Source organism: Lynx canadensis, chromosome B1 (assembly GCF_007474595.2).
Source record: "Lynx canadensis isolate LIC74 chromosome B1, mLynCan4.pri.v2, whole genome shotgun sequence".
In the NCBI taxonomy this organism is placed as follows: Eukaryota; Metazoa; Chordata; class Mammalia; order Carnivora; family Felidae; genus Lynx; species Lynx canadensis.
The window spans coordinates 189,710,890-189,729,000 of record NC_044306.2 but is presented as its reverse complement, the minus strand read 5'-3'; the positions used below and the strand labels follow the sequence as shown (position 1 = coordinate 189,729,000).

Sequence of the window (18,111 nt, the reverse complement as noted above, 5' to 3'; positions counted from 1 at the left end):
TTTAATCAGCTGCTTCAGCTGCTGGCTCCTGGGGTTGCTGTCTCCTCAGGAACACTGCTGTGATAGACACACTCTATGGTGACTCTTAGTAAGTCACATTCTTTTTAATCTCCTTGTCTTGAGTGCTGGGATATACAAAAGTGGTGGAATAAGATGTCCTGCCCATGACTATGTTGTATCATATAAGACTCTGCTTTAGCAGACTAGGGAGACTCTCTGTTGCTGGCTTTGAAGAAGTGAGCTGCCATGTTTTGAGACAGTCTGCAAGAAGGCCATCAGCAAGGGATCAGAGGCAGCCGCCAGGAGATGAATGGTGAGTGGCTCCAGGATGACATCCAGCAGGAGAGTGGGGCTCTCAAAAATACAATCACAGGGAAATGAATTTGGCCAACAACTATGTGTGCTGGGAAGAGGATCGAGGATCCAGAAAGAAGTGTTGCCTAATCAACACCTTGATTGCAGCTTTGTGAGACTCTAAACATAGAATCCAGTTAAGTTGCTTCTGGACTCCTTACCCTCAAAACTGTGAGATGACGAATGCATGTTTTTTAAGTCAGTAAATACGTGATAATTTGTTACATACAATAAAAAACTAATACAAACATCCTTCATCTTTGGGTAGAAAGGAAATTAGCATTTTTAGGGAAAAAAGACATTAACAAGAATTAAAGTGATACCTTAAAGATATATTTGAATCTAATGGATACATTGATCTATTATAGTTCAAAGTAGTTAAAGAAAAAGAAGCAGGAAATGATGTGGGACAGGAAAGACCCAGGTGTCCAAAGCATTAGGTCTAACTTCTTGTAATTCTCACCCCGTGCCTTGAACAATGGGAAGAATATGCTGTAAGTTATTAATTAATGAAAGTAAATGTCAAAGAGGCATAGCTATATTAAAACTTAATGCCCCAAAAGACCATTCATGATCACCTAAAACTGAACTGAAGTTATGCTTGCTTTTGAAAGAGAACAGCAAATCAAGTTTATGAATCATGTATCTAGATACTCCTATGATCTGCTAGGTCAGTGGTTATCAGATGTGGCTTTATGTTAGTTATATATTAAATGGGATTTTTTTTAATTAAGAAGTTTAGAAAAAATTACTGAGTATTACCTCAGATTTAACTGAGTCAGAATAATCAGAGGCAAGACCTGTTACCTACCTACACATACATCCCATCGAGGGGTGGAAACCCACCAAGGACATCATAAGGTTCCAATGTAGCTAGTCTAACCATTGTTATTTGGCATTATAGGACTCATCACAATTAGGTCACATCACAGAAGCACCTCATGACGAGGATCTTCTAGTTCCTTGTTTCTGAATCTTGGCTGCACATTATAATTACCTGGAGAGCTTTATAAATCCTGATGCTCAAGCTTCTTCCCAGAGCAATTATATCAGAATCACCAAGCATGGTACCAAACTATTTGTAATTTTTAAAGGTCCTGGCATGATTTCAACTTTCAGTTAAGTTTGAAGATGCTGAATGGAGAGAATACCTTGTATCTTTCAGCATGCTTTCTAACACATAGTTATGTAGCTCAAAACCCAAAACACTGTGGGGGAGTATGTAGGCCAACCATGACTGCCCCACTTTGATGGAACACAAAACTGAGGTTGACTATTTGAAGACATATTATAATACTTATTTTTTATTGAACTTCATTTTTATTATCTGAATTTCTCAAAAACAGAAAATTTTAAAAAAAGCCAAAATGAAAGAAACCTCAGGCAATGCACATATTGTTATCCCAATTTGTAGAGATAAGGGAAACAGGCCACCGATTCAGAGGGAGCTGCCTAAACAAGTTAGATATGGACCTGAGTCTGAGTATCCCCAAAGCTTATGATAGCTTCACAGTGCTTCTTAAAGTGTGGTCCCCAAACCAGCAGCATTACATCACCTGGGAAATATGGGAAATACAAATTCTTCAACCCAATCTCAGACCTACTAAATCAGAATCTTTGAGGCTGGGGCTCAGAAATCTGTGTTTTAGAAAACCTTTATTTGATTGCAAGGCACTCAAAAGGCTGAAAAACACTGTACTACATTCTCCATTTCTATCAGCTGCTTAGATTTGAGACTCAGTTCAGCAGGTGGTAAGAGAACTAAAAATGCAGGGGCGATTGAGTGGGTAAGACAGAGTGACAGGCTGAGAAATGTTCTCTTACTATCTTTCCTTCCTCCCATTCCCAATTTTTAGTAACAGTCTATGTTGGGGGGTGCCTGGGTGGCTCAGTTGGTTAAGCATCTGACTTCGGCTCAGCGCATGATCTCGCGGTTCACAAGTTTGAGACCCATATCAGGCTCTGTGCTGCCAGCTCAGAGCCTGGAGCCTGCTTTGGATTCTGTGACTCCCTCTCTCTCTGCCCCTCCCCTGCTCATGCTCTGTCTCTCTCTGTCTCTCAAAAAATAAACTTAAAAAAAATTAAAAATAAATAAAAATAAATAACCCAATTTGTTCCATGGAAATGATTTTTTGATTTTATGCACTTAAGATAATTGGTGTTCAGGAAACCAAGAGTAGTCGGTTTGCTTTCTCTGATGCTAAGCTGGTTCAGATTGCTGCCATCCTGTAAAAGATGAGTTCCACTTCTCTGCTTTCATGCCTCTCTTGATATATTCCAGGGTATATTTATTAGAGTTGTACATTTGACTAAGGGAAAATAACCAAAATGTAAAGAACGACTGTGTTTTATTTATCAGAGACATCAATTAATATTTTCTGAGCAAATCGTGGAGTCCTTTGTTGTAAAGGAGTATGTGAATATGCTTTGGGCACATTCAGGTCCAATGGAAATTTCTCATGGGGCAAAATGGGGGGGGGAGCAGATAACTTGATGAAGAGAGAAGAGAAAAATAGGAAAAGAGGAAGGAAAGGGGAGAAGTGAAATAAAGGAAATAAAGTGAAATAACAAGGAGAAGAGACAAAGGAGGTAGGAAGGAGTGAACACAGGAAAAAGAAATAGAGCAAAGATCAGAAGGGTGGGAAATGGGGAAAGAAAAGGTGTTTGGAAAAGGAGGAGAGGAGAAGAGGAAGAAAAGAGGATAAGTAGGCAAAAACAAAAATAAAAGAGAGCAATAAAAATAAAATAAAAAACAAAAATAAAAGACTGCAGACGTCAGAGCCTGGACAATTTCTGTGAAGTGCCACTTGGAGAAGACCAACCCACAGAGATGCTGCCTCTGGAGGTTAACGATGGCAGTAATCATGATTTCAATTTGCAACAAATGGGATGAAAGGCAGCCTGACCCCAAATGGAGAGACCTACAGTCACAGCAGTGGAGTGATAACGTAGCAGGGATTCTGAGGGGTTGGATTAAGTTTTCCTTTATTTGACAACCATTCTGTATCTGATTGCTGTGGCCGGTAGTCTTCGCAGCTGCTTTTTGTGTTTGCTCTCTCTGCAAACTGTGCAGCATAGGTGTGACTAATAATTCTCTAGCCTCATTTTCAAAGCCCCTTTCTCTTTATGCATGTTGATTTACATGTGTCATCTTGAGAGACTGCACATCAAGATTCTTTTAGTGAGAGTCCCGTCTGTGTGGAGCAAGTGCCTACCTCCATGACATCTCCCCCCCTTCCCACTCAGCCTACCCCCACAAAAGCCTGGGTGTTAGCAGAGAACCAGGCTTCAGATTAGTAATGGGGAGACAGAGATTTAGAATGCCCAGGCAAGGAAAGTAGTGAGGAGCAGAAATGGGGTGGACAGAGACCCCGTGGAGTCAGCGAGATGCTGGAAGTATGTGTGCAATATGCATGATGGCACCCTATAAAAATATTCTGAAAAGTCGACCAGTGGTACCAATTCCCTGGGGAAACTTTTGTGTAGATACCATAGAAGAGATGGAGTTTCTCATCTGGTCTGCATGAGGATGGACAGAGGTAGCAACTGAGGCGGTCAGATTGGAAGAGGATGGAATTAGCAGAACTCTTTGGACACTATAGAGTCCACAGGCCATGTAACGGTGCTGTTAGGGGGAAGACTTGAGGAAGCATCAATGTAATTTAATTTGGATCTCAAAGGGTACCTGTAGCTACTATGGTTTATACGTGTGTAAGTACATAATACATGTCGGCCTATGTATGCCATTTGATATACAACAATTTAATACTTTTAAGGATGAAATGCTTTCATAAATAAATTCATAAATTCATGATAAGACTTCTCTCCCTATAGACCATGAGCTTGAGAACAGAAGAATATCTTTTCTGACTTTTGAATAACCTACAGTATCTAGATTAATACTGAACACAACATACCAAGTATTCAATGAGAGTATGTCCCTGATCAATTGTCCAGACCATTCATTGTCTCTCACCCTCACCCTCTGGTATGTATGGACTATCACCGCTTTTGAAGATGATTCACTCAGAAAGGAGAATCATGGGTGTACCTGGATCACAAAGAACCAGATGCAGGGATGACCTACAGACACCTGTGGTCGAGAGTCTTTGGCAGCATGGTCTTTTAGAAACTTACAGTGACTCTTCTCCAATGCTAGGAATGGTGTTGTTTGATGGGCCTTAATCTATAGTCAAGATTCAAGTCAAACATGAGACTATAGTTCAGTAATGTAGAAATAATTGAAGCTTATTGGAATGATGTAATTATAGCCAAAAAAGAAAAAAAAAACTACTTAGAATTGAATTGAGTAAGAATGTCCACCCACATTGTAGAGCATTCTTGTGCCAAAATGACTCAAAGTCCAAATGGATATTGACAATATTCATATCTAGGAAAGATCCATTCGAAATGTGCATATGATGGGGCTCTCACAGAAGCATATATTTGCTGAGAATAGTGTGAAAATAAAGTCAAAAAGAAAGTCCTTACATTCTTAAATCCTCTGTAAAGAATCTGGAGCTCCTTCTTGGTAAATTTGCTCTGGGCTTCCAGAAGCTCCAGAGCCTCAGGCCGATGCCGGACGGTGGCCATCTCCAGTTCATCTTCCACGCTGTCTGTGGAGAAGAACCAAAAAGAGTCTGAAGAACAGTCACGGCTCACCAATACTTATACACAACAACACAGGAAAACAATGAAACATTTACTGGTCGTCTGTGATTTTTCCAGAGGAAGGATTCTCATATGGCTAATAGTAGTCTTTACATTTCCCATAACTTACAGAATGAAGCTAAGACAATACCACATAATCTTTCTTCCCCACAAACTCTAATCATTAGGTATTACGAGACTAGCATTTTTATACTACAGTTTGAAAAGTGCACAAAGTCACGAATAACCTTAAAACCAGAAATCTGTGCATATAACAAATACTGGTTATAAAATGGAATTTCAGTTCAATGACAATTAGTTCCACCCTATGTGTCACACAACTATGAGGTGGGACTCTGCAATACTCTCTGAGGATTCCACTGAAATCAAATATTTGGCTTGGGGATACAAATAGTCAGGTCGGGTGCTGAAGTGAATAACGTAACCAGCCCCCGATTTGACTGGCATAAAACCAGTCTTCATGGGTGCTGGATGGACTGGACTGGGGGGAACTTCTGGCTAGACTGTATTCTGCAGCCAGGGGAGTCTATAGCTAGAAATAAACTCTAAAATATTGAACTTTGCTTTGTGAGTTATATTTACACTATAATTTTTCAAAGATACTCTATGTAAAAACAATTTTGTGTCCATATAAATTTTGGAAATGCTGTAAATATTAATGTAGTTTGAGACCAAAACAGTGGAAATTAATTTTCCAGAGGACCTGCAATAAACAATTCTGGTTAACTTTGTTTAACCCAATTGACCCCAAAGGGTATTTTTCCATTTTCCTTTTCCCCACAAGTCACATCTGGTAACCTCTACATATTTGCCCTAGAGTTATGTAGAACACGAGATGGGAGGTGATGGAATATGTTAGGATCTGGGTGCTCAGGTCTTAAAGTATACCATCCTTGATTAATTTTACCTTCTTTGCAGTGGGGCCCAATGGAGGCCTAAGAAATTCTTCTTGCCATAGTCCAATCGACACCTTAGCTAAATAACTCACCAGGGACAGAAGTATCCAGGACCAGCTCTGACACCATGACTTGCTAGCCTCCATTATATTCCTTCCTCTTAGCTATGGATTCCTAACTCAGACAAGTGAGGTTCAGGAGAAGAGCTCCTTTTCATTAGCTCTGCACCCAGGCCACTAGCGCTCCAATTCCAGGTCTCATGTGTCAGTTGGAAATGTCACTGTTGTTAAAAGTCCCACCATTTTGATACTTAAAGCTGCCTCTCGCCAACACCTGTACCTACTTCCTGCCCTGTCTCACTAAGTGCGGTGTTGGGGCAGAGCTATCACATAGCAGGGAAAAGTTAGTTTCAGCAGAACTCTAATGTTGGGATGTCCTAATGACTTCCCTCAAGTTTGCAAAAGACCAGTAATTGTGATCAAACAAATACTTGGAATGGATGTGTTTGTCAAAATGAGGAAGAGGGGATAAAATCAGACATGTGCTGAATGGATGTGTTTGTCAAAATGAGGAAGAGGGGATAAAATCAGACATGTGCTTTGTACTTTTCATATTATAATAGATTATTTTGGAGCAGTGAGATGGAAAAGCTGCAGAATAGTGACGGATGGATAAGAATAATAAATGGGACATGAAAAGATGGGAAGCCCAAGAATAAACTTGAGCTGACAAGCATAAAATCGATGAGAAAGTAAGCGAGATATGCACCTGAAGGATGTGCAAAGGTCTGAAAGTAGTGGGGAAATGGCAGCTAGGCATTAACAAATTGACCTCAGATTGGGCTTTATGGGGAAAATCAAAAAAGCCCAAGTGCAGGTCCTTCAATTTTCTCCTTCATTCACTGGAACATTTGAGTAGAATGGGTTGATTCTACTCAAGAAGTCCTGAGCTTAGAGAGGAGGTGCTCCCTAAGATTTCTGTTGATCCAATGAATTAGACGGTGCTGTTGTTATTGTAGTTGCAGAATAAATAAGTAAGTAAGTAAATAAATTAATATTGTAATGCAGGAATAAAAGCTGTGGAGCAGACGTAATGTAAATAGATAATAGATAGACTCTGCTTTCTTGAAAAATATTCTCACGTAAGCTTCCTTTGTGTCATTTACAATATAATTTATATAATTATATTGTGTGTGTGTGCATGTGTGTGTGTGTATACTGATCTAATTCAAATACTACTCCCTCCTCTCAAGCCTTTCCAGATTGCTGCACCATGCAGAACTGGTAGCTCCCTAGTCAGACTTCTCACACCATACGTATTTCTCATGCAGCATTGAAAACATGACATTATGACCTGTTCATGCCTGTCTTATGCATTGTGAGTCCCTTGAAGACGGGGGCAAAGCCTTACAGATCTGTATATCCTCTGGACCCAACAGAGTCGGATGCCCCATAGTCACTCAAGAATTATATGGTGAATCAATGAATCAGTAAGCAAATGATGTTACTACTGAAGTTTCTATTCCCCTGGAACCTCTTGAACCTTAGCTGCCCTCTAGAAAATCATTTCTCAAACTGAGATTTGTGGACCATTGGTAGACCTTAAATGCCTTCTTTGGAATTACTGAGTTCACCATGCATTGTTCTGAGAAACACAGTATAGGCAAAAGCAGGGGCATTTTTAATCATATTTTCAGAGTAGTCGTTTAATCATAGCATAACCTTCTCTAGACCCACTGACCCTTCCACTGGAAAGAAACAAAACAGTGCATTCACTCCTTGGCCTCTGTAACCACACAGCAATCTGAACCGCATCACCAACACAGCGTTTCCCTCCAGCTGTCACAGACTTGCTGATGCTGAGACTGAGACAAAAAACCCAGAGCCGGAGGGTCAGTGTAATTGAATTAAGTGTGTGATAGGATGGGCATCACACGCAGTATTCAAAGCACCACACTTAAAGCAACTGCCTGCGGACTCTTGTTCTCCCAGCTGACTGGTACCTTACTTCTTAATGACTCTTACCTGCCAAAGGGCTGTTTCTATATCTAGAAGGCTGACAGGCTCTGAAAACATACCTGAAATCATCAGCAATCACCAGCATAAGTTGAAAAAGCAACACCGCCTCACTCCCTCATGGCTGATTCCTGCAGGCAAACTGGAGAGCACAGCATGATTCTGCATAGGACTGTGAAACCTGTGGAACCTTCCAGCCTCCTCACCCTCCTGTGCAGAATCATGCCGTGCTCTCCAGAGTTGACTTTAAGACCATGCATTTGGGAGGATTTTAATACAGTGCTTAACATTTAATTGAGCCTTTGTTATGTGCTAGGAGATGGGCTAGGTGCTCCATTGATATAATTCAAGTCCTCAAAATATCCTCAAATATAATTGTCCATTAAAAACATTTTTTTATACATTTATTTATTTTTGAGAGATGGAGTGAGACAGCACAAGCAGGGGAGGGGCAGAGAGAGAAGGAGACATAGAATCCAAAGCAGGCTCCAGGCTCTAAGCAAGCGTTCGGCACAGAGCCCGATGCGGGACTCAAACCCATGAACCATGAGATCATGACCTGAGCTGAGGTTGGTCACTTAACCTAGGCACCCCATAATTGTCCATTTTTTTTTACACATATGATACTCAGTCTTATAGAGGTGAAAAAATGAGTGACCAGATGTCACCTAGGAGAAATATAGACATAGGGCTTACACCCAAATCCATGATGTCAAATGTTCTTTCTACTTTGTCATATTCTCTCTCAACACAGAAGTAACAATGATAAAAATAACCTTTTTTTTTTTTTTTCTCCTCTCCTTTCTGCACTGTCAAATGTCTCAGAAAAGTGGTCTAGGTCCACTGGGCCCATTTTCAACCTCCTGCTTTCTCCTTAATCCCAGCATTCTGACTTCTGGCCCCATTGTGGGTTGAATTGTGTCCCCTTAAAATTTGTATGTTGAAGGCTTAACCTCCAATATGGCTGTGTGTACAGACACAGCTTTTAAAAGGTTTTTATTTAATGTTTATTTAAGTTTGAGATAGAGAATGGGTGTGAGCTAGCAGAGGGACAGAGAGATAGGGAGACAGAATCTGAAGCAGGCTCCCCAACATCAGGGCAACGTCTGACGTGGGCCTTGAACTCACGAACGGTGAGAGATCATGACCTGAGCCAAAGTCGGACACTCAGCCGACTGAGCCACCCAGGTGCCCCTAGAGATATAGCTTTTAAGGCAGTGTTAACATTAAATGGGGTCATAGGGACCCTGATCCAATGTAACTGGTGTCTTTATAAGAAGAGAGAGAGACACCAGGAATACACACACACACAGGAAAGGCCGTGTGTGAGCACAGCAAGGAAGCAGCCATCTGCAAGCCAGTGGGAGAGGTGTCAGGAGAAACCAACTCTGCAGGCATCTTGATTTTGGACTTGCAGCCTCCAGCACTGTGAGAACATAAGTTTGCTGTTCAAGCCCTCCAGTCAGTGGCGTTCTGTTATGCTAGTCCTAGGAAACGGATACACCCACATATATTCAAATGATCCACAACACTAATAAAAGCGGATCTTGTTACCCGCAAAGTTTGCTCAATGAGCACGAGACAGTCGGGAAGCCAATGATATCATCTAATCTTTGCAACACCCTTCAAAAGAGGGATCTGCATCCCCGTTTTATAGATGAGAAAACTATGGTTTGGAAGGTCTAACTTGTTCAAGGTCAAATCACTGGTTAGTCATGAGGCACACAGGTGTCTTTAGCACCTTAAAGTCCAACTTTTTAAGCATCCTGCTGAGATTGTTAATAAAAATCATGACTCTACACAGAGCTTTTGCTCTAAGTCTGACTGTGTATCATCTCATTTAAATACTGATGAAAATGCTGTGGGAGACCTATTCTTGCCCTTATTTTACAAGGAATAAACTGGGACTTACAGAGCTTAAGTAACTTACTCAGGGTCACATAGCTAGTAAGGGACAGAGCTGGGATTTGATCCCTGGTTTTAGAGATGGCAACAGTTATACATTTTGGTCTAAAATCCTAGCAGAAAAATGTTTCAGGGTGCCAGTGAACCCCCCATACCTCAGGGGAAACGTGTCTGAGCGCCTTCGAGACATCACCATGGTGGCTGTTGAAACTGTACTGATTTAGAAACAAAGAATAGGTGCGGAAGGGATGCTGTCTCAGAGGTGGAAAAACACCGAAAAGTCTGTTTGCTTTGACACATTTGGCTGCCCAGAAATGGAGGTTCAAGAAGGCTGGGTGGTTTGTCCGAGATTAAAACCAGAACCAGGTGGGACCCTGGCCACCTGAATCGTGTTCAGGCCTCTGCCAAGATTTAAGTAGGCAGACATCTTGCTGAGTTGCTAATTCTGTGCTGCTTTTGCATCCCGAGACAAGCTGAATACAAACAGCATTTTAATTCATGAATCTTCTAACAGATTTAATTTTAATCAGACAACTAATTCCCAAACCCAGACATCCTTGAGCTTCCCAGCTGTCTCTTTTTGTTATTTGTTTCCTAGATTTAACTCTCTCAGGGCCAAGGTTGTCCTACGTCTGAGTAAATAGTCCCTTCAGGTCGTGACTCAGGTGGGCTGGAAATTGGAATTTACAGAATGAGTTTTAAAAATAGGCGTCTTTCTCCTCCTTCTCACAACTTCTCTTACAGTACAGTAGAAGATTACTGCTCGACGTACACTTATGCAAACCTGACTCTACCCGAGATCAAACCATACCCTCCAGAACATAACTACAGAACATCTTGCTTTACAGACAAATATGAGTGTGAGGTCTGCCTCCCTAAAGCAGGTTTTTGGAAACAAAGGCTGTAATGCTGATATAAAACCATTTTATGAACAATGTCACTCCATTCGGAAAGTTGGTTTAGAACCCAGGCTGGGCACACAGAGAGGAGACTTGCTTAGTCATAGCATGGACATTGGGAGGCTACTACCTCCTTCTACCTGGGTCCTGCCAGACCACTGGCTACATGAGTCTGACAGTATCTAGTTAGGCACACTAAAGATGCTCAATTAAAAAAAAAACAAAAAACGGAAATCAATGAATAAGCCTCCCAAACATAGTAGATGTATCTATAGGATTTCTTAATACAACATGACCCTTCTTTATTACATAATGTATCCATTTTTTATTATAAAATGAATCATAAATACCATGACTTTTAAATTCTATTTGAGGGGCTCCTGGGTGGCTCAGTCGGTTAAGCATCTGACTTCGGCTCAGGTCACCATCTTATGGTTCATGGGTTCTGACCCCTTGTGGGGCTCTGTGCTGACAGCTCAGAGCCTGGAGCCTGCTTCGTATTCTGTCTCCCTCTCTCTCTCTCTGCCCCTCCCTGACTCCCACTCTGTCTCTTGCTCAAAAATAAATAAACATTAAAAAAAATTATTTTAATTCTATTTGAGCTGAAATTGATTTGGCTAGCCAAAGATTCAGCTGGCTTGACTTATATTGCTTTATCTCATGTATAAAAGTAACCTTTGAGTCTTTATTCCCAATGTTTACCCTTTATTAAATTGGTTTAATTGTGACTTAATCAGTGTGGCAATAAAATCATGATGAGGGTGATCACCTCCTAATGATAATGTTACAAATGATTTACAGAAGCTTGGTTCGGTGGCAGTTATTGGAGGTGGAGGTGATTTTTACTCCAGGTTTTAGATTTATGCTAAATAGTGCTTGAAGATTCTTGACTATTACATATTGGAAACTATTTGTGAGACCTGCTAGAATAAGGAGAAGATGTTAGCTATTGTTTCGTTAATGTTCACATCTGACCCAGCAGGACAGAGATAAAGCTGTCCATGTGAAGATTTCAAAAGCTATTGCACATGGCACCGATGGAATTTCTTTCCTTTCTTCCTATTTTGAAACTTTGAACAGGCATTGATAGGATGCCATATACACCAGCGCTCCATTCCTTAGCTCCAACCTTCACAGTATCAGAGGGGCCGGCATTGTACTCAGTTGAGGAAACTGGTTTTCACGATTAAGGAATTTGCTGAAGTCCGCAGAGCTGATAAGTGGGGGAGGTGAGATCTGACACAAACCTGTCTTCCTATTTTCTGTTCAATCATTTGACTTCTCCGGTTGGGGAGTTCAAACCTGGGACAAGTGCTGTAAGCAACTGTTTAAACCTTGCCAACATTAAATGCTTTATCTCAAAAAAAGGAAGATCTGGGAGCCCTCTCGACTCTTGCTGTGTTCATGACCACACACCTATCCACCCACCCAGAGCTATTTTCAGTTGCACATGCAAAGTACATGAGCAATTAACTCCAAGCTAATGGAGCACAGACCAGGAGTAGAAAGCAATCAATCCACCCAAAACACTGTGGGAGGCCTAGCACATCCCAGACCACCCTGAACAACTAGAATCCCCCCAATTTTTGTTAGACATGTGTTTATTCAGTTCTGGCCCTGAAAAGATGTTGGAACCAAGAAAGCACTTTATAATTAGTACTTTATACTACTCAACATTTACATAAATATGTATCAGATAGGAAATGAAAAGTATTTTCAAAATGGCCAATTAGTTTGAATGTCTTCTGTTAGAGGTGGTTGTGGGCAATGACACTGAAATCTCCGTTCCAGGAGAGCTTGAATCACTCTCCAATTTCATGACCGAATTCAAGCACTTATAAAATATAACAACTCAGAGGTAAATGGCTGGAGATATTTTTCACAGAACTTATGAATGGATTGTCTCTACCTTATTTAGAAACATAAATAATAACTCTTCACACAAGCTTAGATTTTAAAATAGAATCACCTAATTGGAACGCTTGTTATTAGTGTTAACCATACTATTACTGCAGCAAGCCATGCGTGACTCCTTATGATAGGAGATCTGATTTCCTAGATGGTGGGTCTTACTTGCTCTTTGGTAAATGAGCAATGTAAAAATTATATTGCAAGTCATTATACACAGAGAGAAAATCTACAGTAGAAATGCAGGGGTTTGGGAAGAAGGAAACAAGGGATGTGATTGAACTTACACATAAAGATAGACCCAACAGATTGATATTCTAGCCAGGAAAGTCAACAGCTGAGAGGAAATACGATCAAAGAGAAAATTTAAAAAACAGTGAAACATGGAGAGAGATGAAGAAAGCCCATGATAGCTCACCAAATTAAAAATGGCCTAACAAAAAATTTTCTCTTCAAGTTTGACAGACTTTCTCCAGTTTGTCTCTAAAATCAAATGACAATAACACAGCATTTTTTATAGTGTTTGCTCTGTGTAAGCACTTTACTTATATTAACTCCTAAAATCCCCATCAGCACACCATGGACACTAAATTCTGTTCTACAGATGAAGACACTGGCACAGAGAGATGAAGTAACTTGCCCAAGGTTACATGGCCAGAGCATGAACTCTGGCAAGGATGCACGTAAGTAACTATTGTGTTGTTCCGCCTGCCAAAGAAAAGGAAGGAGAATGATCCTTCACTTATCTGGAAATCACACACCCAACCTAGAATCAGAAAATTAGTAGCAAAGGGGCTCTAGGCAGAAAATAGAGTTACCTTAGAATTGAAGTTCTTTTTTTTTTTTTTTTTTTTTACTGTTTATTTATTTTGAGAGAGAGAGAGAGAGAGAGAGAGCGCGCGTGAGCTGGGAGGGGCAGAGAGAGAGAGAGGGAGAAAATCCCAAGCAGGTTCCACACTGACAGTGCAGGATCTCAGGAACCGTGAGATCATGACCTGAGGCAAGATATGACCTGAGCCGAAATCAAGAGTCTGACACTCAACTGAGCCACCTAGCCACCCTCGCATTGAACAGCTTTTGAATCCGGCCCCTTGACTTTGTAAATTTATATTAAAACATAGAGTGTTAGCACTACTGGTTGTATGTCAAAGGCCTTTGGGCACATTGGCAGCAGGTCTGGACCTAGATCCCGCTCTCCTTGACTCCTCGTACAGCAATTTGCCACATGCCTGTCACAAGTCCTATCTCATTAAGGATGTCCCCATGCTTATAGCCACAATTTGAATACGCTTCTAACTCCGCATTGGAAGCAGCTGGGGATAGGCTGGGGGAGTGCAAACTAAAAGAAGCCCAGAGTCACAATAATAATACCTAACATTTGACAGCTGGTACTTTGTAGTAAACAAAATTATTTTCAGTTTCATTATTATAGCTAAACCTCACGGTTACCCTATGCACAAATATTGTCACCCTGCTTTTATGGATGAGGGAAATCAGTGTTGGAAGAAATGTTGCAACTTACAAAGGACATAGAAGTTGGAAGCTATAAGTGAGGACTTAAACCCAAGTTTAATGACTCTAAAGTCTAGAAGTGACAGCTGATTGCCTGAGAACAGAGGAGGAAACATAAAGTTGGAAAGGCACATATTATAGTAAGTAATAATAACAGGAAATCAGTCAATGACCAAATTTTGATCTTGGTCATTAGGAAAAGGCTTTATTCTCTTTACTTTTTTTCAGAAGGTAATATACAAGTAATACATTTTTAAAACATTAATTTAAAACCCATTGTAGAAGAATAAACATATGGAAATTTTATGTATTCATTTGTTTATTTAGGTATAATTGATATATAACATTATACTAGTTTTAGCTATAGAACATAATGACTTAACATTTGCATATTTTGCAAAATGATCACCACAATAAGTCTAGTTAACATTCATTATCAGGTATGAACTAGACAGATAGAAATTTTATTTACGTAAAATATAATGTTCAATTCATAAGATGTTACTGGGTTTTGTGTTGCTTTAGTAAGTAGAGAATAAACAGCTGGAGTCTATTACCCAGGGAGTTAAAGAGAGTTTGGGTAAGGTTAGTAATAATAAATTGTTGCTGCATATCTTGCGGCGTATCAGGGGGATGTTTTGGGGCTAATATCAGGGATGCCAGTAACTCTTTGCCACAAAGCATTTATCTGTCATGGTCCTATTTAAAACAGAGCATTAGGAAAACTGAGCAGTGATCTAGGTTATGCTATGTTCCTTCTAGGTGTAAGCTAGTTCTTGGTTTAGAGAAAGGCCAATTGCTTAGTCCACATGTCATCTGGGCATTTATGTGTGACTAGGATAAGTTAGCAAGACTCTCTGTGCCTTACATCTGCCATACGTTCAATGGTATAAAGATGAGCATAAAATCTAACCTGATAGTATAGTGTAGGGGGACCTTGGGCATTAAATGAGCTCGTACGTGTGACTTGCACATAGTAAACAATCATAGTATTGTTTTTGTTTGTAGAACTACGAGTGTTAATGACAGAAACATCTGTTGCCACCCTTACAATAAAAAGAAAGGTGCCTGGGAGCACTCGTTCTAGCAAATTATTCAGTTGCTCCAATTTCTCTCTCCTGAGTCTATTTATCAATTCTGATCCTGGATGATATGTTTGACCTCCCCAAACCTCAATTTTAAAATCTATAAACTGGGAATAATATTCATATAAATTTCATGAAGTTGTTTTGAGAGACTGTTTGAATTACATACAGTGATCAATAAAGGGAAGCAATTACGATTATTAATAATTATTGCACACTTACTAGTGAAGCATTGTTCTAGAATCTTCAGGAGTGAGGAGTCTGTTATTATACTTCTTGAGTTTGAATCTCTTTGCTGACTTTTGTTAGCTCTGTAACCTTGGGCAAAGTGCCTTAGCCTCTCTATGCCTCAGTTTCTTCATCCATAAAGGAGGACAATAATAGGACTTACTGCAAAGGGCTGTCAAGAGATTGAAATGAAATAATGTGTAGAAAGCATTTAAAATAGACCTTTTAGGGGTGCCTTATTGGCTCAGTCGGTTAAGCATCTGACTTCGGCTCAGGAGTTCGAGCCCTGCATCGGGCTCTGTGCCTACAGCTCAGAGCCGGGAGCCTGCTTCGGATGCTGTGCCTCCCTCTCTCTCTGCCCCTCCCCTGCTTACACTCTGTCTCCCTCAAAAATAAATAAACATTTAAAAAATTTTTTAAAAATAAATAAAATAGACTTTTTATACTCTTTCAGTTTGGTATTAACAAAGGAATAAGGACCAGTTTTTGGAATGGAATTTGAGACAATAATTTCTCTTTACTGCCTGTCATTTTTCCCCACACACTTTATGACATCATCTCTTGGACAATTTGCTATTCTCTGAACGAAGCCTGCATTGTCAACTTTAATCCTCTAGCTTACACCATCTCTTTCTACATGGATCTGCCTTTCTTTCTCCTCTTCTCCCTCTAGTCTCTTTAAGGATCATCTCAACGTGGATGAGGCTTTCGAGAGCAAAGGCATTCTCAGACTCCCACGCAGCATGCATGGTTGTCTATTTTCAGCTCTGAGTGCTTTAGATCATTGACCTGCTTGGATATCTGTCATTTCTTCTGTGATGTGACCATCTGGAGACAAGAGATCTATCCCGGTTATGTTGTTACCACTAATGTCTAGCATAGTTCTGGATATTAGAGACAATTTGTCCGTTCTTTCATTCATTTAATTATTTATTGAGTGCCTATTATGAGCCAGGTGCTCTGTTCAAGGCACTATGGACACTAGAATGACCACCACCACCACCAACAACAACAACAAAATCCTTGCTCATGTAGACCTTCCTTCTAATGGAAGAGTCACTAATTGGACATCCAAGTGGAGTTGTCAGCTGACTGGATGGATTATATGGGTCCGGAGTTGAGAATCATGGTCAGGGCTAAAGATGTAAATGTCAGAGTCATCACCATATAAATCATACACAAGACCCTAAAACTCAGTGATATCACTAAGGGAGTAAATGCCAACAACAACAACAAAATAATTCTATCTCCTACTGAGTGAAAAATAACTAAAGATTAAATATAATAATACATACAAAGGATTTGCATAGCATAAGGTGCATCATAGGAGTCTACATGCATGCTTTCTGTTATTATGATGATGATTTCGCCACTCATCCTTCTAACATCTGTTCACCTAAAGTGTTCATTAATTTTTCACTGTCACTGAGATAAATTAAATGTGATTTTATTACTTCCAGGAACACTCACTGGAGAATGTCTACCGTCGAGCAGATTCAGAGAACACTACAATGTACCATGGAATTGTTTTTTCTACCCAAAGGCTCAAACTCTTTGCTGAAAGGTGAATAAGTTCCTCTGCCTGTTTAGCCCCAGAACTTGTCTTATTGTTCTTTTTTTTTTTTTTTTTTTTTTTTTTTTTTTTTTTTTTTTTTTTTTTTCTGGAAGCATGGAAGCGAAGACGGACCAATGCTCGTATAAAGTACTTCTGCCTATCACACTTGCTGCTCTATATCCACTGGCAGAAGGCAATTCGAAAGTAAGAAAGTTAAACTTTAACCTGCAATCTAAGCAGCTAACATAGCAATGCTTTGTATTTTATAGACCTGGTGGAGTGTAAAATTGAGTCTGAAGTGTTAGGCTCCCATTTCACTTTTTAAACGAAACAGGCAGAAACTGGCATTGACTGGATTCATGTTCAGCCCAAATGTCACTTCTTAGGTCAACGCTAATGGAAAATAGGTATTTATAACTCCTATTAGAAAGTGCATGAGTGACCAATCCTAAAATTATTAATAAAAGAAAAAATAGAGAAGGCTTTTGGTTATCTAAGCTTCTATGTAACTTCTTATAAATAGTTATAACTCTACCCCTTTGGCCCACATTAACAGTAAGAAAATAGTAGAAAAATCCAGTGGGAAGCAACAGACTTAATCATATGAATAACCTGGAAAGAAAAGATACACCCGTTAAAAATAAAGCTTGTTTCAAGAATGGTTTTTGTTCTTCAGACACTTGAAGCCAATTTGTAGAAAATAAAATCATCATCTTAACCCATTTTTGTGACCTTCTCTGTTCCTCATCTTGCTTAATGCCCCCAATTATCCTTTTGGTAGAATCACTTTGCCCCTTTCCTGTCTTACCTCAGTGGTACCAACTGTTTCCCAGTGTGTCCATCTGTATCTCCACCATGTGTCCCACATCTATCCTCTCCCGTCCACTACTAATTTTAGTAATTTTTCTTTGAGTATAGTAGACACATTGTGTCACATTAGTTTCAGGTGTACAACACAGTGATTTGACAAGTTTATACATGACGCTCTGCTCCCCACAAGTGTAGCTACCATCTGTTACCATACATCGCTATTAAAACACCATTGACTATATTCCCTATGCTGTGCCTTTTATTCCTGTGACT

The 18,111-nt window shown here is 40.0% G+C and overlaps 1 protein-coding gene across 2 annotated transcripts in view; it reads right to left on the bottom strand.

The window, feature by feature from the left end:
- Nucleotides 1–18,111, bottom strand: part of KCNIP4 (potassium voltage-gated channel interacting protein 4) — a 1,158,426-nt gene that overhangs the window by 107,529 nt on the left and 1,032,786 nt on the right. For both annotated transcript variants that reach the window (XM_030314123.2, XM_030314125.2), the window contains one exon: nt 4,846–4,970. In XM_030314123.2, the coding sequence (XP_030169983.1) occupies nt 4,846–4,970 (125 nt within the window). The remainder of the gene's footprint in view (nt 1–4,845; nt 4,971–18,111) is intronic.